At 43.0% G+C, this 25,622-nt stretch overlaps 1 protein-coding gene across 1 annotated transcript in view; it reads left to right on the forward strand.

The window, feature by feature from the left end:
• The window catches only part of LOC146834631 (vitellogenin-A2-like), an 83,171-nt gene that overhangs the window by 22,715 nt on the left and 34,834 nt on the right, over positions 1-25,622 (forward strand). Inside the window, exons 14-23 of the mRNA XM_085602102.1 lie at positions 395-519; positions 3,220-3,321; positions 5,310-5,429; positions 5,521-5,710; positions 5,861-5,954; positions 17,883-18,068; positions 19,932-20,079; positions 20,693-20,918; positions 21,044-21,216; positions 21,593-22,117. Of these exons, the coding sequence (XP_085458228.1) occupies positions 395-519; positions 3,220-3,321; positions 5,310-5,429; positions 5,521-5,710; positions 5,861-5,954; positions 17,883-18,068; positions 19,932-20,079; positions 20,693-20,918; positions 21,044-21,216; positions 21,593-22,117 (1,889 nt within the window). The remainder of the gene's footprint in view (positions 1-394; positions 520-3,219; positions 3,322-5,309; positions 5,430-5,520; positions 5,711-5,860; positions 5,955-17,882; positions 18,069-19,931; positions 20,080-20,692; positions 20,919-21,043; positions 21,217-21,592; positions 22,118-25,622) is intronic.

Consider the following 25,622-nt stretch of genomic DNA (forward strand, 5'->3'; position numbering starts at 1 on the left):
TATTTCCAAATGTTGTTCCTCATGGAAGGTGCCTCTATTGACATTTATATGAATTGTAAATGTGATGTGTGCCTCACTTGGAAAATAACACATTCCTCATAATCCAACATGGATGATCTGCATCCTTAGGTGGTATGTAGAAGTGAAATATGGGCTTTCTGTGCATATATAATCTGAGAACATTCTCTCTGAATCTTTTATATATTTCAACTTCAACTTATTTTACCCTGATGACGTGAAAAGTTATTATTAAGTGCACATGTCCTAGAAACTTAGAATCTGGTTCAGTGTCTTAAGGTGTCATGGCCTTATGGGAATGCCACAATAAAGGAGCTGGAAGATGAACCATCTATTCAATTTTTTTAAAGAACATATATTTATTCTTTTTCTATAGATGCACTTATGGCTGGAGCAACTGCAGATGTCTTTATCATGAACAGCGCCAACACAATGTTCCCAGTGTTCCTCCTTGCCAAAACCCGAGGGTACATCATCGGTGCAGAGGCTGATATTCTTGAGGTAAAGACTGCTATTTTGCCATGGTAAAGGACCCCACTTCTAGACCAGTAAATAAAGAATGGATGAATTGTCATGTTAACCAAAGCACTGAAACCTTCAAACCACTACTCCGACCCTTTTCCTGCAAATTTCTTGATTGCGATGAATAATTCTATGCTTTCACTTTGGACCAAGATATTTAATGCCTCCCTACTTCAAGGCAAGATCCCTGATTACCTAAAGATGGGGCAGCTAACTCCTATTTTAAAAAAACCCATGGCTGACCACGAGGACCTCAACAACTTCCTCCCAATCACCAATATTCTTACTCTGGAGAACATCCTCGATAAATGTGTCTATGTCCAACTTTGCAACCACATAGAACAATTTCATCTCCTTGACCAATTCCAATCTGGCTTCCCTCAGGGTCCCAGCACTGAAACAGCCATTAAGCATATACTGGCACATGCATCAACAAAGACTTTTGCGATTCCTAAATTGCGATTTTTAAGGAATCGCAATTAAGGAATTGCAAAAGCCTATGCATGTAGGAATCGCTATAAAAATAGCGATTCCTACAAATTCCTTAATTGCGACTCGCAAATTGCGAGTCGCAATTAAGGAATGCCGTCCCAATCATTCCTATTGGCCTCCAGGCCCATAGGAATGAATTGGAGATTGCATGAGCAAATTGCGAGTACCAGTAGGTACTCGCAAATTGTTCATACAATTTCAAGGGTGCAAGGGTGTCAAAATGACTCCTTATTGCACCCCTGAAATTGATCTGTGCACATATGTTGCACACACACATGCTCTAAGGGCATGTGTGTGCGCAACATGAAACTTTGAAAAATGCACAAAAGTGCATTTTTCTAAGTTTTTGCAAATTACCATGAAGTTCAACATCATGGTAATTTGCTCCCCCTATTAGCGAAATCGCGAATTTTTTAACTTTAATACATTGCATTTCAGGAATCTAAATTTGGGATTCCTTAAATGCAATCGCAATTTAAGGAATCGCTATTTAGAGATTCTTTATATTGCGATTTTTGCATTTGGGATGATGCATCCCAAATGCAAAAATACCGGTCGCAAAGGGGCAGATTCTGCTAATCTGCCCGTTTGCGACCAGTTTTCTCGTTGATGCATGTGGCCCATAGTTGATGGCGTTAAAAATACTGGATCAGAACTAATCTTGCCTTCTAATCCTCCTCGACCTCTCATCAACTTTTGATACTGTCAAACATGACAGCCTCCTAGAATGCAGGATGGGTCTATCTAGGTCTGTTTTAAACTGGTTAACATCATTTCACCACAAAAGGATACAATGAATTAAGGCCAATCAGTCTCCGTCCAAGTCTACACAGATCACACTAGAGGTTCCACAGGACTCCGCACTCTCACCCACTCTCTTCAAACTGTTCATGGAGCCTTTAATTCAAATCTTGAAATCATCTAACATCCACTATCACATGTATGCCGATGACACCCAACTTGACCTGATAATCTCTTTCCTGAGGATACCAGGCCCCTCAACATATCTCTTCTGTCCACTCTCAAAACTTCCTAATCGCCTCACCCAAGCAATTTCCCATTAGTGAAGAATATTTGAAACAACTAACTGCTTTTAACTGCATGCCATGCATCATAGATTCTGCAAGCTCTCTTGGGAATAACACTAGATAAGAACCCGAACATGCAGAAGCACATCAACATCGCCACCAGAGGAGCAAATTCCAAATGAAAATCTTAAGAGCATTTAAACTCTTTCTCCCCCCTGATGATTTCAAGTCTGCTGTTCAAGTCCTAGTAATCTCCACGCTAAACTATGGCAGTGCAACCCTTTGAGGTCTATTGATATACAAGATGGTCTTAACTCTGCAGCAAGGCTCATCACAACATCCAAAAGAAACAACCACATCTCACCAGATTCAAAATCTCTGTAGTGGTGCCCATATGAGGCTAGGATTCTGCTACAAATTGCCAGCATAACCCACAAAGCCCTACACTTCAACACCCCACTGAACATTACATACAAACTGGATTTATCTGGTGGCTGTCGGTCCTCTAGAAGCACCAGCACTTTATTGTTGAAACTACAGTAATTTCATAAAGAGAAAACTTACAACTGTGCCTTCTCGGGCATTTCCCTGCGAATTTGGAACTCTCTGCCCCCCCGAAACCAGACTAAATCCCTCACCTGTGGCTTTGAAAAAAGAAGTTAAAGCCCTGCTGATGAATACTTTTCTGAACTACAATTCACAAACTCTACCTCTGGACCACGTTATGGAGCATTCTCTTCACCCATGTTTGCAACTTCCTACCAGCGCTCCTGTTTGTTTTCATATTTGCATTGTCCTTCAGCGGGAATTAACACCCTCTCCTTGACTTTGGGACAGCTAGTTTCGTTCTTGAATTTGTTGTTTAATTTTGATCCACTTGTTTCCTTTCCCTGATTACATAAAAAGTGCTCTGATACCCACTTGGGTCTTGTTCGCGCTATATAAAACCATATCAATAAAAATAAATAAAATAAACAAAGGCAGATATAGTAAAGTGTGTATCAGGAGATGGGAGAAACCTTGCAAACCAAAAGCCAACTGTGCTGCTGTAAGGGAATCATTATTGCAGTTCAAAGTATACCAAATCAATGATCAACATATTCCTAACTGATACATCACCGCTCTCTACAGAAACTTACATTTGAATATTTGTTACTAGATTGCTGTCCGAGCTGAAGGTCTGGAACAAACTCTCAGGAAACAGAATACTCCATTTGCTGAATACCCAATGCGCAAGAAAATCCAGCAGATTGTAAAAACGGTAAGGTATTCATTCATATTTGTTGAACTTATTATTTACACAATAGATTTAATTGCAGGATTTCCATAAATACCAGGGCACACCCATTTCTACTACAGTGAGTCAATGCCTTTCAAACATTGGACACACTCCCACCAAAAGTCTCACACAAGTTCACATATATGCACTATTGCTAAAATTAACCATTTCAGGTAGTCATTGAAACACACAAGAGTATTGTTTGACAATATATTTTTCATAACATTGCCCAAATAATTTTGGTTCCGATTTAGAGGTAGACAGCTATGTGAAACCCACTGCCATGAACCAGAAGATTTTAGAAAAATGAAAGCCTTTGTAGCATTATGTTCGGTAACACTAAATTTTCACTTAAAAAATTTCAAACAAAACAAAATTGTGCCTAACAATGTATATTAAATCAGTCTTTCATAGACCTGCATTTCTTCGTTTAAGTAATAGGTATTAATTTTCTGATAAGGTACAAAGATGTATAAACATAGAACAAGGATAGTAAACTTTGCTGCTAGAGTAATGAAGAAGAGCTATCAGAATTGATCTGTCTAATGATAACAAGCCTTTTTGTAAAATGCAGGTCTTTCTCTGTGCCTGAAACGTCATTAGGTCTGGCTAATGTGTTAAGGTATTAAATAGACTAAGTCACTCCATTTTTTGTTGCAATATGAATGAAGCATTTAGGTGCAATTACCGTGACCCATCTGAGTTTAAGACAGTTACACAAAAGTAAGCTAATTTAAATCTCACTTGACATATGAGGTCCTTGTTTCTACTTTTCTAGCAGAACACCACCCATCATTGAGATTTCTGCCTTGTTGGTGCGTAGTGTATTGATGAAAGAGCTACTGCTAACACATCATGAGCCCCTTTGGAAAAGCTTAACTTCCCAGCAACGACCATGCACTAGTGGCCTGTAATCATTATTTGTGAAACAAGTCCCTAAAGTCGGGCCGTAGCAAATCAATGGCCTTGAAATGCAAACTGTTTGTAGCATGGGAGATATTGAGTTCCCTGCATATGTCAGTCCCATGCAGGAAAAGTATGCATTGAAAGGCCCATCCTATTTATGAGGCCAACAGAGGTATAGCCCAAGTGTATAGGCCAGGTGACCTATACATTTGATCTGTACTGCTGTTGGCCTCATACATGGAGTGTGGAAGGTGGGTGATCGGGTCAGGAGTTTCTCACGCCAGAGACTGCTTGAGGCTCTGCTGTCTGAAACATAATAGTTGTCCCAACCCTATCTAAGGTGGAGAAACTTACATTTTTGTGGCACAGGACCATTGCCGAATTACAGCAGGATGATCATTCTGCTGAACTCTAAATGGTGTCCATAGTTTCCCATTACATAAGCTGGCAAAGGGTTCACCGGCACTAGTGGTTAGATAGTTCAACTATAGGTGCTCTTGCAACCCATTTATTTAATGTGTGACTACTGCCGTGACAGACACATAGAACAATTGCATTAGGTCATGTGAGGGACTTCAATAAGTATCCTAAGAACCATCTCTGATGTAGGGGCATCCAGAGACCCAACTTCTCCATGGGGAGATGATCTCAATAAACATATGTTGGATGGGTGGTCTGAGAATCTGTAGTACTCTCTCTGAGGGAGATGACATGTTTCTCTTGTCACTGCCAAGACAGAGAATCCTCAAGAAAACATCCTGAGAGAAGCAGCTGAGATGGGCTGGAAGCCCAGGTGTCCACTGATTCTGTGCACTACTGATACTGGCTAGGATTTAAGTTAAAATAGGGAGCCTGGTGGAGTCAGTGCTGGACACATTTCTATTTGGCCCATGCCCTGGGCAAATGTTTACTGGCAGAGGTTTAGTCAGTGCCACCCCGTATGGTATCTGCATTCAAGAGCATTGCATCAAACACTAATTTCTTAGTGAAGTTAGTTTACAAAGCTTTTTGATTTTATAAAGCTGTTGTTTATTTCTTACTACTTGTGTTCTCTGTTTCCACAGCTGCTGGGATTTAAGGCTCTGCCTGCAGATGCCCCATTAATCTCAGCTTACATAAAGCTGTTTGGTCAGGAGATGGCCTTCATTGACATTGACAAAGAATTTATTCAGACTGCCTATAAGGTAACCACAGCTCTATACTGCATTCTCACAGCTCTCTACAGCAGCGGTACCTCTTATTCAACAATCCTCTGGTTTGTTTCACTTACCACAGGCTCTCAATGAACCAGCAGCAAGACACAGTATGGTGAAGACTGTTATCAACAAACTTCTTAATGGTGTTGCAGGGCAATATTCCCAACCGGTGTTGGCAGCTGAAGTTCGACAGATTGTTCCCACTTGTGTTGGTCTGCCCATGGAATTGAGCATATATTCTGCTGCTGTAGTGAATGCTGCTCTTAACAGTAAGTTTCTAATATTCATTTATTTAATACTTATATCAAGAAATTATGATGAGAACAACAGTCTAATATTGAGCTAGTGCTGCACAGAGATATGTGTCTATTTTGAACGTTTTTATCTGTCTGTTTCAATGCTAATCTTTCTTTTTGCAGCTGATGTGAAGGTGACTCCTTCTCCATCCTCAGATTTCAGCCTTGCTCAGCTTCTTGAGTCTAATATCCAAGTTCACGCTGATATAGCTCCAAGGTAAAATAAATATACATTAATTTATCCAATGAAGACTGGCAGAAATGTGACAAAAATTATCATTGTTAATATCCAGGGTGACTGAAAATTCTGCACCAACATTTGAAAAAAATGGCATAATCCTAATGATTTTTTTTTTTATCCTAAAAAGTCAGATATAACAGTTAGACCCCAAATACTAGCCAGGTGTAACCAGGTGCTGAGATGCAAGGTGGCTGAAATGAATGGTTATGGACAGTATATTTGCACCTAACTATGTCTTATATCAGTTAAATACAATGAAATTTGGGAATAACTGTGGAATCCTAGATCTCATGGTAGAATTATGTGGGATTTAACACACATATATTCCACCTGCTGTAACCAAGTTGGAAATGAGTGCTAGGAGGCTGGGGCAGGGCAGAAATAGAGGGAGGAGTGGACAGTTGATGGGATTGTTACTTGGTTTTGGGAGAATTGCATGCTTCCCCTTGTCCTGACAGAAGGTCAGGTGCGGGGGGACAGGGGCAGTGCTGCACTGCAGCCCTTTCCAAGTGCAAGTTTACTGACTTACTTGTAGTTTATTGTTTAATGTTTGTATTTAGTAAAAAGCAGAAGATGCAATGTTTAATTAATGAAGCTTTTGCTACCAGATCACTTAATAGAGTGTGGTTCAGCCCTACCTGTTCTACACTTTAAACACAACATTTTTTCAGCTGTGTATTATATCCACTAAACAAAAGGGAATTCTGTAAGGTGTTTTGTGTATTAGAACTTAAAACAAGTCCTGAGCACAGAAGAAAACAAGCTCCACCTTTTCAGGATTACAAGAAAGACAGGGATGTGTTCAAGGTTATGACCCATATGCTGTAATTATTATACATTGTGTATGTGTGTCTGTATATCCCATACCTTCACAAAAGCACTTTCAAATTGCTTTCAAACTCACAGGTTCTTATAAAAAGCCTTACACAGGCCTAGTATGTGTGTCTGTATATCCCATACCTTCACAAAAGCACTTTCAAATTGCTTTCCAAACTCACAGGTTCTTATAAAAAGCCTTACACAGGCCTAGTGAAGTAGAAAAAACCTCTGAACCTAGAAACATGATATCCTGCATCCCAATTTCATTTGATTTCTATAAACTGTGCATATTCGAAGAGATTTATATTATTTGTCTTATAATATTAATGCCAATGATATTGATGATGGCTTAAGTATTATTTCAAATGTCTCAGTTTGTTGAAATTGACAAGAAGAGAAAAGGGTATAGAACATTTAGTTGGTATTACTTTTATTAACCAACTGCCTGAAAAATAGTCTTCAGAACTGTGGGAATGAAAGTGGGCCTACTAGATCAGGATGATAACTTATAAGTGAGTAATCACAGGCATTTGATGCATGCTATACCAAAGCTCCAACAAAAATAGGTTAAGATGACGCCATCAGCGCGAGTAAAAAAGGTTCTTAAAAGTATCCTAGCCTTGGGTTCTATGAGTCAGGTTGAAAACGTACTCTAGGGGAATAAGGAAGATATAAAAACAGTGATTGAAAAAGCAGGAAATTTAAAAGTATAATGGATATGTAGTTGTAATCTCTGCTATGAAAAAATTAACTATAGTATACAGTCTTTACTAATTACACTTTAGAAAAATAATACAGGTGAAATATAGGAAAATGTTTTAGAAGCAATTCAATGTGAGGAACAAAACGATGGGCTTTAGCAGAAGTTAAAAATGACTATCAATCTGTGTGGTCCTTGAGCAGAACAGGTGCCAATGCCTAGGCCGATTCATGTATGACTACAGTTTAATAAGACTTTGATTATTGGATCAGTGAGTGTAGTCACCAATGAGGTTGAAGCATAACCAGCTTATTGACGACAAAACAAAGATAATCCTCTCTAGGTTGAAGAGAGGTCTATCTATTCCATGATGAAAGTTTCCTTCACTGATTTACTAGGATAGATCAAACCTAAGTATGAGCTATAAGTAAGATAACAAACTTGCAATGTAGAGCACAACATTTACTTCTAAGCATCACTGTTACCATACTAAGTTTAGACTTTCTCTGGCTCTTCGCAAATATGATGATAACTTGCAAAGACGGAGGTTGATTCAATGACTCGAATGAGTCCATCAAATTAGTTTGAAGGTTTATGTATATACATAAAACTCTACATGATACAGGGCTTAAATACTGGACTGCCTCCTGTAACAGACAGGAACATTATGATCATCTGAAATTAACCTGTTGAATATCTTTAAATGCCAAGGAGAGAAGATGGGGAAAGAAGCCTCTAATTGCTTCAACCCAGAATGTGAATTGCTATTCCTGCCATTAGAAGAGCCAGTAGCCTAGAATTTGCTGCTTGGAAAAAGTGCATTAAGAATCCCCAAAAATTAAATGTGGATAGACATGTACTTTTTTGGGACAAAGCTTCATCAATCAGCTTGTTGCATACAAACGTGAACAACCTTGCCAAACTTAGAGTACAATTTTTCTAGAGTAAGTGCATCAGAGATGTTGTTTAATAGTGTCCAACTAATATTCGTAGTGAAACTGAGCCCTCGGATCCCATTTACAGGAATTTTATTTAAGCTGCACATAACTTAAACAATTATTTTGAATCAAACTTTTTCTTTTTTAGTTGATGAGAAAAGAGGTTCATATTTCCAAAATAGTGTTTTAAACGGCAGTTTAGCCTTATCTATAGAAGTTTATTAAGGTTGTAGCCAGCACATGCGCTTAATATCAATGTTGTCTGTCACTAACCTTTTTTAGCTCTATTAGCTAATTGGGTGTTAGAATTGGGTGTTCCACATAAATATAGATGGGACGCTTTCAGTTTGTCCTGGTGGAGGATTAGCAGTGCACACAGTCATCGTTTTCCTATTTTGCTAAAGTAGAAACAAAACTACCATTCCCAAAATGAAATTGCACCTTTATATGGCCACAAACCCTCACGGTGACTCACAATATGTCTGTAATGTACAGTTAAGTACACATTATCCCCTACACATTTTAGTAGAAACTAGTGATGAGATGCAACAACCCTTGGGTGGGTGTCGCAAAAAAAGGTTGAAAGGTGGTGGTGTGGCTGAGAGGGCCAAGATGGCAGTTGCACTTTGAGAGTGCTGCATGACCTCCTCCCAAATCTGCCGTTATCTTTCATTCTCAGCCACAGTGGTGACTCCCAATACCTGGAGGCCCAGGGAGAGACCGACCATTCCAATGTAACAAAGAGACAACTGAGACGCTGGTCAGGGGCCAGGCCAGAGGTATAGCCACCACATTCCACAAAGCAGGACTGACATCGGAACAGCTGCAGCTCCAAGGAGAGACAGTGCTGCAGCTGAGAGAGAACACGTCCAGGTATTTGGGGGGGCTGCGGATCCCGCAGAGTTTGCCTGCACCAAAGCCACATGACTGTGGTCACAAGGTGGGTGATTGGCCAAGGCCTCATCTGCACTATTGAACAGCCTTGCGTCCCCCAACAGAAGTGGGCTTGGAACCCTGCAGGAGGCACCCAATAGTGCACTGCCAACTCCAGCCGGGGAAACATTTAACCACAGGTGCTGTGGCTCATAAGATGATGGGCCCTTCCCTCCCAGTGGAAGACACATGCAGTTGGCTACTGCCTGCTTGTACTGCCCACTCTACTCAAAGAACCACTGGGGGCAAGTGGGCTGACGTTAGATCACCAACAAGCTGAATCTACTGCCACCCTTTGCCTCCCAGCCACACCTGAGATTCCGGAGCCAGACCACACAAGACCCACATGGCCATGGCCCTGGATTAATTCTCAATGGGCCCTTATTTCCCCCTGAACCTAGTGAGGTGAGGGACTTCTGTGAGGGGCAGGGAGCAGAAAAGGCCTATCAGGGGCCTTGAAAAGTGGCTGCCGTAGGGCCACGAATCCCAAGAGGTAGGGTCTTCCCTCCACCAATAGAGAGCATGTAACAGTAGTCTGCTGGCTCCTTGTCCTGCCCCTCCCCTCCTCAAGCACCTCCTGGGGGGTAGCGGGCCAGTGACATGACATCTTACATCAGGCCCTCTGCAGAGAAATTTGGGCAACACAGATGCTGCAGCACTACAGATCTCTGGTGGGAGGCTCATGAGATAGCCCCTGAGCTGGTCACCCTTGCCTGTGCCTTGGGGGACACAGGTTAAGTCCTGGACATACCACAGGTCAGAAGGTGCAATCAGCCTGTCCCCAGAGACCTGTGGAATCCTCGTGTTACCCAATCCCCTGCCCTTGCCTCCAAGAACAGTGTCGGTGGGCACTCCATTATGGAGGAAAGACAATGGCATGGGTGCTCAATCTAAAATGAACGAATACATGGTTCGCTCCTCTGGTGTGACTGTACCCCACAAGAATGTCTCTCTAACGCAGCTCCCTGCAGAACCTGGAGATCTTCCAACCATCCTGCAAGCCATCCCATCCTTCCAGAAAGCAGAAGAATCCAAAATAGGAGTGGTAAAAGTTGATGTCTCGATCCTGTGCCAAGATCTCCAGAATGTGACACCCAAGGTTACCGAAGCCTAAAGCAGGGTCGTGAGCCTTACGGATGACATGGCAACATTGAAAACGACAGCTCCAGGTTGCTGTCCACTGTCATTGCCCTTGAAACTCGAGCAGAGGACAGCGGAAAACAGGTCGCACAGAAACCAGGTTGTGCCGGAATAACTTATTCTTTGTGGATTTCCCAGAAGAGACGGAGAGTAAGAACACTGATTCCTTCCTGGAATCCTGGCTCGTGTCATTTATGCTCTCAGATCACCTGTCCAAGTTGTTCACAATTGGAAGGGTTCACTGCTCCCCAGCACAATGACCTCCACTGGGGGGCCCCAAGACCTCGGATGATCGTATGAATATAGAACTATAAAGGGAGACACATGATCCCTCGAGGAAGCCAAACAAAAACTTTGTGCCATGAGCCTTCACTATATGCTGATATTCCCAGCACAACTCTAAGTCCTCTTTCAAAAGAGATCCTTTTTCTTTGAGACTCCCAAGGCAGCATGGTAGATGGTGATGGAGAGGTCTGAACCACTGGATCCTGGGGCTCATTGGGGTCATTCCGTGAGCAACCCCTCTTGTGCAGCAGCGACTACACCACAATGATCCTCCAGATGCTGGGCCAGTACCGATAGAGGGTAGATGGTGTGCACCCTCCCACAGCCCACCCACACCCAATGATACCAGAAATTGAGAGACCAACCAACATAGATAATCTTCATCAATGGGGTCACCTCTGTCCTGGAGCCTCAATTCAAGAAGAGAGTCTGGATGCAGACCCCTTGAGCAGAGACCTTCTGACTACTTTGGTTTATCCTGGTACTATATGGTGTGGATGTTAAAATAACTGTGTGATCCTGGGATGAAGGGGCTTAACTCTAAAGCCTGTTATCTTTGGTCTGTGTTTGTTTATGAGTTTATTAAGGGGATGTATGAGGTGACAAATGCTTCTGGGGAGGAAGTTCAGGTGGGTGTTGTTGGAGGAGGTGACATAATGGTGATGTGCGGCTGGCAGTTGTTTTAGCCAGCCCTTTTTCCCTATACCCTGATACATAACACGAACAGCTTGTAAACATCAGTGTTTTTTCAACAAATTACACACCAGGATAGAGACACCTCACGCAGGAACTCCAACCCATCAAAAACCGCATCCCAGATAAAATGATGTTCTTCATGGACTGTGCGATAATTAAGGGATGTATGGGGAAGAATGGGTCCAAGCTCCTTTCATGAATTACATACAGAGTTCCACCTCTCAAAAAGCTAGTTTCTGAAAGACCTTTAGCTCTGACATACACCAGCAGTATACACAATGGAGTTGGTGAACCTACCCATGCACAGTCCACTAGAGCTCCTGATGGGGAATCTTGTGAGAAAGGGGGTTTGCCATATATCCTGAACCTTAATACTCAATGCCTGACCACCTGGGCTAACTATGATAGTTTGTGGTCCCTTTCATAGATATCAATTGGCTCAAGTCCTGAATACCCCCACGGCTCCAAATGATCAAATTTAACTACCTTGACACCACATACCTTATGGCTAAACACCTATGGCTGGCAGGTTAGTGGGTCAGACACTGGCCTCAGTCGGCCCCCAAAGAACTAAACTGACAGAGACTTTTATGACAGGACTTGGCTGTGTCCCCTATTGCTCATTATTGGCACGTGGTGGGCAAAAACCTATCCAGAATCTTAGAATATCAAGATGCACTTACACTGAAGAGTGCTTTACTGGGAGTTCTGGGCAATTTGGTGGCACCAGAGGAGACAAAAAGATGATGAGCATAGCCACCATAGTGATAAAAAGAGATATAGCCCGAGTATGGAACCCACATCCACCTACATTGGCCATGTGGCGCAAATTAGTGGACTGGTGCGTCCAACAAGAGGCCACCATTTATGGAGTGAGAGGCTGTCCACAAAACCACACCAAGATCTGGAGTAAGTGGTGGGAATTTTCTTAATTGGACCTATAAATGCTTCCTAATTCCTAGAACTGATGCTTGTAATAGGAATGCTGTACATGGCTTGGGGGAATCTGGCCCCTTACCCGTTTGTTTCTCCTAATGGTTGGGATTGCACTAAAAACCAAATACAATTGATCATCAAAAAAAGGATGATAGTTGATATTTTAAGGCAGATGGAATAGTTGCAAGGAATGAGGATGAGGAGTGATTTACTGCCTGATTGATTGATTGATTGATTGATAGGGAATTTATAATGCGCTACTTTGCCCGAAGGCGTCAAGGCGCAGATGATGGAAAACAATCAGCCGAATCCAGGAAAAAGAAGGACTTTAGGGGTAGGCTTCAGAGAAAAGGAAGGTTTTGAGGGCTCAGCGAAACAGGAAAAAAGATTTCTGATTCCTGAGATCAGGGGGAAGCTCATTCCAGAGTCTGGGGGCAAGGGCAAAGAAGGCCCTGCCTCCCCACCTTGCTTTCGCAAAGCGGGGGACAGTTAGCAACTTCAGACTGGCGGATCGCAGGGCCCTACCTGGGGTGTAGTACGACACCAGAGACCTAATGCCCTCTGCCCCTGCGTCATGAAGAGCCCGATGGATGATAATCAAGATTTTGAATTTTATCCTGGCATGGACCGGGAGCCAATGAAGATATTTCCTGATAGCAGTTCCAGAAGAGCGTCTAGGGGCGTTAACGACAAACCTTGCTGCCGCGTTCTGAACAACTTGCAGCCGATGGACCAGATTGTTGCTCATCCCAAGATAGAGGGCATTACAATAGTCCAAGCGCGGAGATAGAAGGGCAACCGAGACTTCTTTCCGGTTATCAGGGATAAGGTAGTGGGTGAGCTTTCTCAGCACCCATAGGACCCCACAGCAGGTGGAGACGGTCCTATTCACTTGCTTGTCAAAGGCAAGTGAAGTGTCAAATAGGACTCCCAAATTACGGGCAACGGAGCAAGGCTGTGGGCATACTCCCAGAGCCGATGGCCACCAGTCGGCTGACCAGACCTCTTTGTTTCCCCCAAACACAAGGATCTCAGTCTTCTCCCCGTTCAACTTTAAAAAGTTTGACGTCATCCAACCTGCCACGGCCCCCATGCAATTCCTAAAGTTAAGGGCCGTAGACCCCACAGATTGTGACAGGGAGACCATGATTTGGGTGTCGTCGGCATTCGAGAGCACCTCCAATCCAAAAGATCTAACAAGCCTAGCAAGTGGAGCCACATAAACGTTGAAAAGAGTGGGGCTCAAGGAAGAGCCCTGAGGGACCCCACACTGCAAAGGCTTGGCGGTGGAGAGGAAGTCACCCAGTTTAACCCTTTGCTCCCTATTATTGAGGAAGGAGGTGAGGAGACTGAGGGCCAGCCCCTCCACCCCCATCTCGCTAAGTCAGGAGGCCAAGATGGTAGGGGACAGGGTGTCAAATGCAGCTGTAAGGTCGAGCAGGATCAGAAGCGTAGTCTGCCCCCTGTCGACCTTAGCGCGGATGTTATTGACCACCACTGTAAGGGCTGACTCGGTGCTATGCTCCTTTCTAAAACCGTGCTGAGATGGATCAAGCAGGCAGGTTTTATCAAGAAAGGAGCTGAGATGGAAATTGAAATGAGCCTCCAACATCTTGGCCGGGGCAGGAAGGAGGGAGATGGGACGAAAGTTCTTTAGAGTCCCAGGGTCCAAAGTGGCCTTTTTTAGGAGGGGCTTCACAATAGCAGTTTTCCAGGAGGCTGGGAAAGTCCCACTGGATATAGCCCTGTTCATAACCGCCAACATGGGGGGAATTAGAGTAGCCCTACAATTTTTTAAGACTTTAAGCGGACAGGGGTCAAGAGGAGAACCTGACCTAAGGGAGTCCAGAAGTCTCTCAAGGTCAAAGGCCGTAAGAAGAGGAAAGCTGGGGAAGGTTTCGATAGAGGGAGTCATATTCACCGAGTCAGAAGAGAAAGGACAAGTGAGATTATCCGCCTGGAGGGCTGTGTAAATATTTAATATTTTAGTGTGGAAAAGGGAAGAGATCTGATCACAGAGATCTTGTGAGGGGACTATGGGGTCAGGGTGATGGATAAGGGATAGGGTATCCACAATTTTAAACAAGTCTCCAGAGGAAGTAAGGGAAGAAGTGAGATTGGAGAAATAATTTTGTTTTTCAGCCAGCACCGCCGCTTTGTAGTTCTTAAGGAGGGTTTTGTGATTGGTCCGGCCTTCCACATCGGGCTGAGTTCTCCAGAGCCTTTCTTGCCTCCTACATACCTGCCTCTGAGTTCTCAGGGAGTCAGAGTACCAAGGTGCTGAGGGACGTTTCCTGGCGCTGTATACAGATTTAAGAGGGGCCAGGGTGTCCACTGCCTTTGCGATAGTGCTCGAAAGCTCCCGTGCTGAGAAGTCAATATCCTGTGAGGGGAGAGGCTTGAAATTAGCGATAAAGGGGCCCAAAGATTGGTCAGTCAGGCCCCGGAAATTCCTCTTCTGCACCCAACAGTTTATATCTTCTCTGGGGACTGGAGAGGCACAGGGAGTAAATTCCATGGAAACCGCATGGTGATCAGACCAGGAAAGGGGAAAAAGTGGACCCAGCTCCAACCTGAGATCATTCGTAAAGACTCCATCTAGCGTGTGACCAGCAATATGGGTGGAAGATGAGACCTTTTGAAATAGATTGAAGGAGGCCAGTGAATCCACGAGGGATAGCGTATCGCTGGAGTTGCTATTTTCCAAGTGGAAAATAAAATCCCCGAGAATAGTGAGGGAGGGCCTATTTAAGAAAGGCTCTATGACGTCCAAAAGGTCAGGGCCAAACGAAGATCTGGGGCCTGGGGGTCTGTAAACAAGAACACCGGAAAAGTTTTCTGAGGGAGAGGAACTAAGAGAGAAAAACATGGCCTGAAAAGAGTTATTGGGAGAGGGAAGAGACTCCATACGGCGGGTAAAGGCAATCTTATGTATTATGCCAATTCCGCCCCCTTTACAGCCCTCTCTGTCCTGTCTTACCATAGTATAACCATCAGGGAGAGCGTTGAGCAAGTCAGGACCTGCTGAGTCAGAGCCCCACATTTCTGTTACAAAGACCCAGGAGGGTTTCCTTTTGGACACAAAGTCTCTGAAGGCTAAATTGTTTTTAACGAGGGAGCGGGCGTTGATGAGGAAGCCTAATTCTTTCAAGGGGGTGGGGGCTCTTGAGTCCCTTTTTTCATACGGAAATTAGTGACAGGTCCCGGGAGGGCTATCCTCGACCCCTTCAGACATCTACAGTCCAGACTACGGCGCAGCTGCCCGGGAGAGAAAGTGTGATGACAATCTAACTGGGGGGGTCTGAGAGATTTAAGGGTACTCAGAGGATACAGCCGGGTGCAGGATGATGTACATGAGAGCCGGGCAGCATCCCTGGTACCTTGCACCTCCTTAGCACTGACGGGCGCAGACAGGCAGGACTCTGGCATTACTCCGGCCTGAGCCCGGCCCGTCCGCAAAGCACGTCCGCTGCGCGGAGGAGACGTCATCCCCTTATGTAGGAAACTAGAGCGCGTCCTCGCGCTACAATACCCCCAATATGGCCGCCAAAGCCAGGTTCGCCTCTCCGTGAGTAAGCTCTCAGCATCGATGCTCAGCTGAGAGCTGCCCGAGAGCGACTGGTCGAAGAAGCACTTAAAAAAGTAAGGCACACAAGTTGCAGTCTCTGGGGGAGATTTTACACACCAGGCACCAAAGCTACCACACACGTGCAAATCAAACAGTGAAATAAAAGGCTAATTAGATCAGGCAAGTCGAGAAGTATGAATTAAAATACACGAGGCAAGGGTGCAAGGAAGAACCTCCCGGCTTATCGCCTCAGGAGGGGAAAGTGCGGCTGGCTAACGCGATCCCCGGATCAGGGACCCCTTATGTAGGAAACTAGAGCGCGTCCTCGCGCTACAATACCCCCAATATGGCCACCAAAGCTAGGTTCGCCTCTCCGTGAGCAAGCTCTCAGCGTCGATGCTCAGCTGAGAGCTGCCGAGAGCGACTGGTCGAGGAAGCACCTAAAAAAGTAAGGCACACAAGTTGCAGTCTCTGGGGGAGATTTTACACACCAGGCACCAAAGCAACCACACACGTGCAAATCAAACAGTGAGATAAAAGGCTAATTAGATCAGGCAAGTCGAGAAGTATGAATTAAAATACACGAGGCAAGGGTGCAAGGAAGAACCTCCCGGCTTATCGCCTCAGGAGGGGAAAGTGCGGCTGGCTAACGCGATCCCCGGATCAGGGACCCCTTATGTAGGAAACTAGAGCGCGTCCTCGAGCTACAATACCCCCAATATGGCTGCCAAAGTCAGGTTTGCCTCTCCGTGAGCAAGCTCTCAGCGTCGATGCTCAGCTGAGAGCTGCCCAAGAGCGACTGGTCGAGGAAGCACCTAAAAAAGTAAGGCACACAAGTTGCAGTCTCTGGGGGAGATTTTACACACCAGGCACCAAAGCTACCACACACGTGCAAATCAAACAGTGAAATAAAAGGCTAATTAGATCAGGCAAGTCGAGAAGTATGAATTAAAATACACGAGGCAAGGGTGCAAGGAAGAACCTCCCGGCTTATCGCCTCAGGAGGGGAAAGTGCACCTGAAATATTTGGCCAAAAACACACATACACACACACAGTAGTAAACTTTACATTTTTGGAAAGCATCAAAATATAGAAAGTCATCTATTTGTCACATGGTGTTCAGACTTCTGAATGTCCCACTACATATTTTTGAGGTGGCTGCTCAAATTGATTGTGTCAGGTATGCTAAAGTTACTTTACAAAGGATACCGTTTAATCATGACAATCAGAGTACAGATAGACAGACAGACTTTGGTTCAGTCATCGACAATTGTACACTAAGTCTGACTTAGGGTCCTATTTAGAGTTTGGCAAATGGTTTACTGTGTTACAAATGTGACAAGTAACTCATCCACCCTAATTCAAATGTGGTTGATACTACACATTTGTGATAAGCTGGGTGGGATATCTGTTATGTTTTGAAGGAGTAACCCATCTAACAAACTCAAAATTAGACTCCTAGTATATGTTTCACCTTTCCTTCAAGTGCCTTTAACTTGAAGGAGCTTGGTTGAACAATTTTGCTGTTCCATTGCTGCCAGGCTAATGATCCAAGAATTTGTAGCCAGCATATTATTTCTAAATATGGGCTTAACTTTTCCTTTCTCCATCTACTATGGCAGATCATATTATCTTATATCAGGACTAACATGAATGTGTACTCTTAATTAAAATAAATGTATGTTACCTCACTTTGGTGGCTTTCCTGTTCAAACCAAGTGTCGCACATAGTGTGTTAACAAATACTCATACTCATCACATACGTGGTAGATGAGAATTTCCTATTGTGTGTATGCAGTCCTACTGTGACCACCGGCTGTTGGTCCACAATATATTTTTTGTCTCAATAGTGAGTTCATGACCACAAATAGTACCATTTTTCTTTCAGTGTGTCCAAGCACACAGTGGCGACTATGGGTATCAACACCCACCTCATCCAGGCTGGAATTGAGTTTCATGCCAAGGTTCGTGCAAATACCCCAATGAAATTCACTGCCAAGATTGACATGAAAGAGAAAAATATCAAGGTTGAGACAACACCATGCCAGCAGGAGAATGAACTGTTAATAACCAGGTATTCCATCTGTTTGTAAATATTTGTTAACATAGATTTGTTGCAAATGCTCAGGTATTTTTTCCTTTATCATTAAACATTATTTTAATTTAAAAAATTGGTTGCCTGAGAAATTGACATGACTACATTTTTTAACTAGTGGATCCTAAATGTTTCTATGATCTGGTAAATTATCAAGGTTCTGAGCATTCCATTTTAACAAGGCAAAAACACTGACATATAGCAAAAACCATCTTTGGTACTGAATGGCCTAACCGGTTGCTGTGCTTCATAAAATATTCCCTGTGTTTTAGCGATGAATGAGAAAATATGCACCACTCACCTACAATTTCATTCTATGAGGGCATAGGCATGAAGGCTTGGTTGTAACAATGTAATTGAATGGAAATAGCTGTACTAAGTGTGTGTGCTCTTAACTTAAAATGTGTAATCACTCCTAAGAAGCATACAGCCATTCTCTCTATTTTTGAAAGGTACAGAGAGAGATGGTGTAAAGTTCATTGACAGCCTCACACTCTATTTCCATGTAACATGTTCTCTTAGTCCAAATATATATGGGTGTCATCTCCTTACCTAAAGAAGTGTTGGGTTATTCATATCTCCAACACTAGGTCTGGTCAGTACTTTTCGCCTCTACATGCTATTATATATCCATCACTCAGAAATGTATAGTAGGGATAGTAATCCATTACCCTTATCTTCCCAAAACAAATACTCCAACAAACGTTCCATAGTCTCTGTTGTGTTTTTATCCACCAAACTTCCCCTTTTACCTTTATGCCTATTTGTCTATATTGTCAAGACTAAAATGTTCTTTGCTACAGAAAATGATGTATCTGCATGTAATGAAATGGAGAAAAAAAGAATACAGTGTCACAATAAGCATAGTACACCGATACTTCAGTTTTGGTTTTTGTAGAAAGGGTCACCTATCTTGCTTTTTCCAGACCCACACCTCAAAAAATGGGCCTATTTGGCTATTGCTTAGCAGCTCTGAAGCTGAAACTAAAATTACACAGTTAGGTTAGACCTTGATAACTTCATATTACTTGAGTCATTAACTATATAGATTGTCATCTAAATGTCAGAGCACTGCCCTGGAGCAGGCCATGGATAAATTGCCCTGTCTCTACCCTGCTTCTTATAGTCCTATCTGGATTTAACTCCATCCTAAACAGTACTGTGTTGAATTGATGAGGTGTTCATAAAATATATGTTACTTGTGCCTAGGCTATGACAATAAATTAAAAGCTACTGTATATATAAATAAAAGGTAGATTCAACTATACACAAACCAATCAGCAGATATAAGATGGTATGTGGCAATTCCCTTCGCTGGGAGTGTGTTGAAAAGTCATAAGAGTTTTATTAGCAATCCATGAAACAGATGTAAAAGCTGTGAGTAGAGGCATAAAATGTGTGCACCCATCACCAATTCACTTACAGCTTAAATAGCTATCAGACAAGACTCATATAAAGTTAAATACGGCAACCTTGAGGGATAAATTGCAAGAAGAAATGACTGATCAACTGTTCAATTGAATCTGTGATTTTGTAGCCTGTCACTCCCAGGGTTGGTTTTGTGCAGGAAGGTGCCACTTCCTGCACATAAACAATCCTGCAGACAACACAGGCTCTCTTACACCATGGTGCAAGGGTGCCTGCATTGGCGCTAGTCTGCAGCAATGCCACCAGCACAGGGGGAAAGGAAAAGAAATGCACTGTATTAGACATTTCACTTTGACATATGGCAGCGTAGAAAGGTATGCCCCTAAATGCAGAATGTAAAGCTCACCTCAGAACCTTCTGTTGCAGCCCAATTCCATTGGACAGATTCACATTATTTCTTCTTTGTGTCACCAGAGCTCAGGTGTTTGCTGTTACACGGAATGTAGAAGACCAGGATGCAGCCAAGAAGACCCCATTATTGACACAAGGAGCTGTGCCAAACATTCTTAAGAAACATTTTGAGACAACAGGAAAGTCGTCAGCGGAAGCTGCCAGCATGATGGTAATATGAGCTTTTACTACTTCACTGATTCTATTTGAAAAGGGAATAAACAGGCATATTGAAATAAAGTTAATTTACTTCTGTTTAAAGTTCAAATGTTTTATGCAAACAAATTACAAATGAGCAAGGTTTTAAACGTAATGCTCACTTATAATCAAATACTTAGATTTCAGATCAGGACAAAGCAGAATAATTTGTGACCAGATGTGGAAATGATTTAAAAAGATATATGGCTAAAATTCTAATTGGCACCTAATTCATGAATGGATTGGAATTCAAAAGAAATGAATGGCAAAGAATAATATGGAAACGATTTGGTAAAAAGGTATTGCATTCCTTTCGACTTCATGTTCACCAAATATGGTCTACATCTAAAATTAGTTCTTATTAACTACCTGTGCAAGACAGAGAGCAACAGATAACCAGTCAATCACAAAGACAGACCAACACAATGATGTACAGGAAGACAGACAAACAGAGAAGTAAACTAATTAATCATTATTACCTACATAGCCACGCAATGAACAGACCTAGCAAAACAATCACAATATGTACTACATGTACACACACTAAAACACATTAATGAATAATCGTTTTTCTATGTTTAAAACAGGAAGTATCGTCAGAACTTTTGTCCAAGAGGTATGCCTACTCCGCAGAAGATAGAGATCACCGCTCTGCTGCCAGAAGTACTAATGCATATCAGTCTTGTGTGAAGGCTAAATCCTTTGGCTTCCAAATCTGCCTTGAATACAAATCACAAAATGCTGCTTTTCTCAGAAATTCACCTCTGTACAAATTAATTGGAGAGAATGAAGCCAAACTTGTCATAAAACCAGGTACACCTATTACAACATTTGAGCAATTCTTGTTTGTGTTCAGGTACAAAATGTTGAACATAATTGATAATTGAAAATAAATTACAGATTGTATGCAATAATTTAATTCCCCTTATTGGTTGTAGCTCATACAGATGCAGCTATTGAGAAACTGATGCTAGAGGTCCAGGCAGGATCTAAAGCAGCCTCAAAAATAATCACCATGGTAACTGTGGAAGAGAACGAAGGTGAAGAGCTTGAAGACTCCGTGGTTCAAATGAAGCTGAAGAAGATTCTGGGAATTGAGGAAGAATATAAGGTAACTGGCAACATACTATAATAGCCCACTCAAGAAATTGTCCTTAGTAATGTAAGTGATATTAAATGGTTTTCTAATAAAGTTCACCATTATTCTTTTGAGGAAAGTTTTGCGAATATTGGACAAATATGCTTATCTAATGTTCCAAGTTTGACTTTACTTACTGGGTGCATATCTGTTATACTACTTATTTAATAATCATAAGAATAATCATTTGAAATGGTGGTCCATGGTGCATTGCACAAAATTACTTAGATCACACCAAACACCCTCTTGCATTATGTAACTGTGCAAGAGAGTGTTGTTGGATAAACACTGATGCTATTTTGCAGAGCAAATACAAGACCTTGCATTCATATCCTGTTTCTGTTTGCAGGTTAAAAATGGAAGCTTGCTTAGAAAAAACAAAAAACATCAGAAGAAAGACAAACATTCTAAGGAGCATGCTCCAAATGTTGCTGAGGTTGCAACGTCTGGAAAGAAGAAACGTTTTTCTAGTTCATCCAGTTCTTCTTCTTCCTCTTCCTCCTCATCATCCTCATCATCTAGCAGCCTCTCAAGCAGCAGCCAGCAACAAGACAGCAGAACTGCTAGAAAGAACAAAGGGCGAAGCAGTAGTAGCAGCAGCAGCAGCAGCAGCAGCAGCAGCAGTAGTAGTAGCAGCAGCAGTAAGAGCAGAAACAAAAAGAGGCCAAACAGCAGCAGCAGCAGTAGCAGCAGTAGTAGTAGCAGCAGCAGTAGCAGCAGCAGTAGCAGCAACAGCAGGAGAAAAAGTCTCAGGCGCCATCAAACGTCTCACCATGGAAGCCAACAACAGCATCAACATAATCGCAGGAATCAATGGAGCATTAGCAGTGCAAGCAGCAGCAGCAGCAGTAGCAATGAGTCCCACAGGAAACGGGTAATGTACTGATTTTATTGTGATATGAATTATATCATTTTGACAAGGTATATTAATGAAGTTAATGCAGTAATCTTTAAAGATGAGTTTACTTATCTGCAGCTGAGCTGACTGCATGCGCAGTCCCTGTGGGAAACCTGACATAAACACCCAACGAGGGCCAGCCTTTACTAAGATAGAACCCTGGCTGGGGGTGGATGAGACATTTGGTGCCTTTGCTGATGGTTGTGAATTGAATATTCCTTTATTCGATCAAAGAGAGATCATTCAAAAAAAATTATAGACAACAATCTTCCTTAATAAAATACATTATACAATAGTACATAAATGGTCCTAGTATAAAAGTTATACACATTTTAAAATAATAAAAGGTGATTAGGAGCATATTACCATTGACATTAAAAACAAGTGTAATCAGAAGAGTCATAATCGTATTTGAAAATTATGCCTAGCGTGTGTTGTCCTCTGCTTTACCTCGTGGTTAACAACTTAGACCTAATGCGTCAAGTATAAATCAAATACCACGATATGGCAAATACTAACCATTTTGTAGAATTTGATCAAAATGCTCGCAGAGCATCTAATGGTCACCTAAACGATAAAAGCCAACATGGAGGTATAAGCTACTTTTTCCTAATCTGTGCATAGCAGGGACAAAAAACATATAATGGCCTAGTGATTCAGGACTAAGGGTACATGCAGGGCAAATCGGATTTACAGTGGCCTGATTCCATCTACCTCTAGTGTAATTCAGGGGTAAAGTTCCATACCTGAATTTAAGGTAAAGTGGACATGCCTGTGGGGGTTCAATTTCATCCATGATTGCCTCAACTAAAAATGTGCATTTAAACTCTATAAATCTTCCTGTTATGGTGCCCTGTGCTTTGGCTATATGACTGGAGTCCTGAATGTAAGCCCAGAACTTTGTATTTAAAAGAGGTACTGCGTCTTTGGTCAGAGATTTTGGGTTTTCCCACATAGCCTACAGCCCCAATCTCATTAACCTCTCTAAACCACTTCCCCCATCCTAATGCTCTATCGAGGCTTTGTACTTCCTCTACAGCTTCTTTTACTGGGATTTGGATTTTGCTGGTTCATATTCTGACCCAAAACACTAGGAGTTTCAATTCTGCTATGTATTTAACACTTCTTAGTCCAAGGTCAAACCGAACCAGTAGGAGTGGGGTACTATTTGGCAGTTTTAGTAATGACCTTATACATTTATTGTCTGCCAGCTCTAAGCTCTTTGTCTGGTCAAAGCCCCACAGTTCAGCACCATAAAGTGCTTCCCCCAGACCTCTAGCTCAATGTATTTCTAGGGCTGGAGAAATAGGGCGATAAGCAGATTGATTACGTTTTTTGGTCACTGCTGAGTCAACATACTGTAGTGTAATGGTCCTCTTTTGGATTTGGTCAGTCCAGCTCGACTTACTATATAGTCTGACACCTAGGTAGTCGAACACCTTGACTTGTTCAAACAAGCCCAATCCGATTGTCCTTTTAAAGCAACGGTGGGGGTTAAAAGCCATGAATTAGGTCTTTGAGCAGTTTATCTCTAGACCAAAGTCAGTGCTGCTGTTGCAAACCTGTTCAGTGTATTTTGCTCGACCATAGGTGTTTTTGCAATCAGTAGCCTCTTCTCTGTGAACAGGAGTAATGGAATTTTTCTGCCCACAAGCTTAGGAGGATCACCCCCATAATTGTACAGAGCTTTAATTAGTCCATTCATGTAGGACTTGGCCTTTTTGGCTAATGTTCCATAAACTTTTTGCTTTTCCCCTAGACCGTTTTCCTGACATAGATGAGCCAATTTAGGTGCTTTGGGTACTTTGCCACTGCTGATCAGTGTCAAAGAACAAGAGCTCCCTGTTTAAAGTGTAATGTTAATTGGTTGTCCATGATTGGTATATTTGCCTTACTAGTAAAGTCCCTAGTGATGTGCACTGTGTGTGCCAGGGCTAGTAATTCAAAGGCGCACGGAGAAGGGAACTCAGGCCTGCAGTGTAGGGCCTGCACGCAGTTTGCTAAGTTAGCATGTTGTCCTGACAAATGCCACCACTTGTCAGGCCTTACTTTCCCTTTTGCATACACAGGAGGTACCCCTATGGTAGGTCCCAGGTAACCCCTCAGCAGGGTGCAGTGTAGGTAAAAAGCAGGACATATACTAAGGTGTATGCTATGTCCTGACAGTGATAAACACTTCATTTCGTTTTTCACTGCTGAAAGGCCATCCTGCCCATAGGACATAATGTGGAGGCTGGGTGTTGTGTTTGTTAGCCTAGTTTCCTGTAAGTTTAAAATGGAGAGGTGAAGCTTAGTACGTATGAACTCACAGTGTCATAGCACATCTTTCTATGAAAGTGGTTTTGTCACTGTGTGTTCAGAAACCACTCTTTTAGAAAGTGGCTGAGTTTTGTGCTTTAAGCATTTCTGTGTGTGTCTGCTGAATGTGGATTGACTTTCTGTATCTGTGAGGGAGGGGTTGAGATGGCACTAGGCTGCCCTGCATCTGGAGAGTAGGGGGAGGAGAAACCCGGTAGGTGAAAAAGCCTGGGCTGGTGCTATAAACCATTTGACCCATCTCCAACTGAGTGATTAAGGATCCAGATCCCCAGTATAAAAGGGAAAAAGTGACACTGGGAGGGAGACACCCAGAACTGATTAAGGCAGGGGTCAGGGACACCTGATCACAAAGAACTTCAAAGACGTGAAGAGGTATAACTAAGGGATCTGAAACCCCTAGAATTTGGTGTAGTTTTGAATGGCGAAATGGACAGGTCCAGTCTGCAAAGGCTTGGACCTTTTTTGTGATCAAGAAGAACCTCTGCCAAAGAAGAAGTTGCTGAAAAGACTGCTGGATAGGATTGACCCTTGCTTGGTGATATGGGGCTGGCCTGCAGTTTGTAGCTTTTACTAAGGAAGAGGCTGAATGGACATTGCAGTGGGTGGTGTCCCCCCTTCTTGAACAGGACTGTGCTTTGTGCTGTGTCCTGAACCCCAAGGGCACGCGGCGAGCAGGCTCCTTGTTTGGAAACACAGGAACATAAAAGTTTCCGGAGAAGTCCCAAGCAAAGAGGTGTGCGCGTGCTTTTGCAGCGTGAGACCCTCGGAAGGAGTACCTTGTGATCGTGGGCACACAGGAGTAAACGGAATCTTGGACATGCAAGGTGCGTGTCGTGGTGCAGCCAGGGCATTGGTGAGGAGCACCTGGTTATTGTGTGCACTGGGAGAAGAGACGAGACTCGGACGCGCTGGGTGCGTGTAGTGGTGCAGCCAAGGCATTGGTGAGGAGCGCCTGGTGGTTGTGTGCACCGTGTGAAGAAGTGAGTCTCGGATGCTCAGGGTGCGTGTCATGGTGCAGCCAAGGTGCTGGTGAAGAGCACCTGGTCATCGTGTGCACCGGGAGAAGATAGGAGACTCAGACGCGCAGGGTGCGTGTCGAGGTGCAGCCAAGGCGTTGGTGAGGAGCGCCTGGTCATTGTGTGCACTGGGTGAAGAAGTGAGT

The sequence above is a fragment of the Triturus cristatus genome, chromosome 4_2, assembly GCF_964204655.1.
Source record: "Triturus cristatus chromosome 4_2, aTriCri1.1, whole genome shotgun sequence".
In the NCBI taxonomy this organism is placed as follows: Eukaryota; Metazoa; Chordata; class Amphibia; order Caudata; family Salamandridae; genus Triturus; species Triturus cristatus.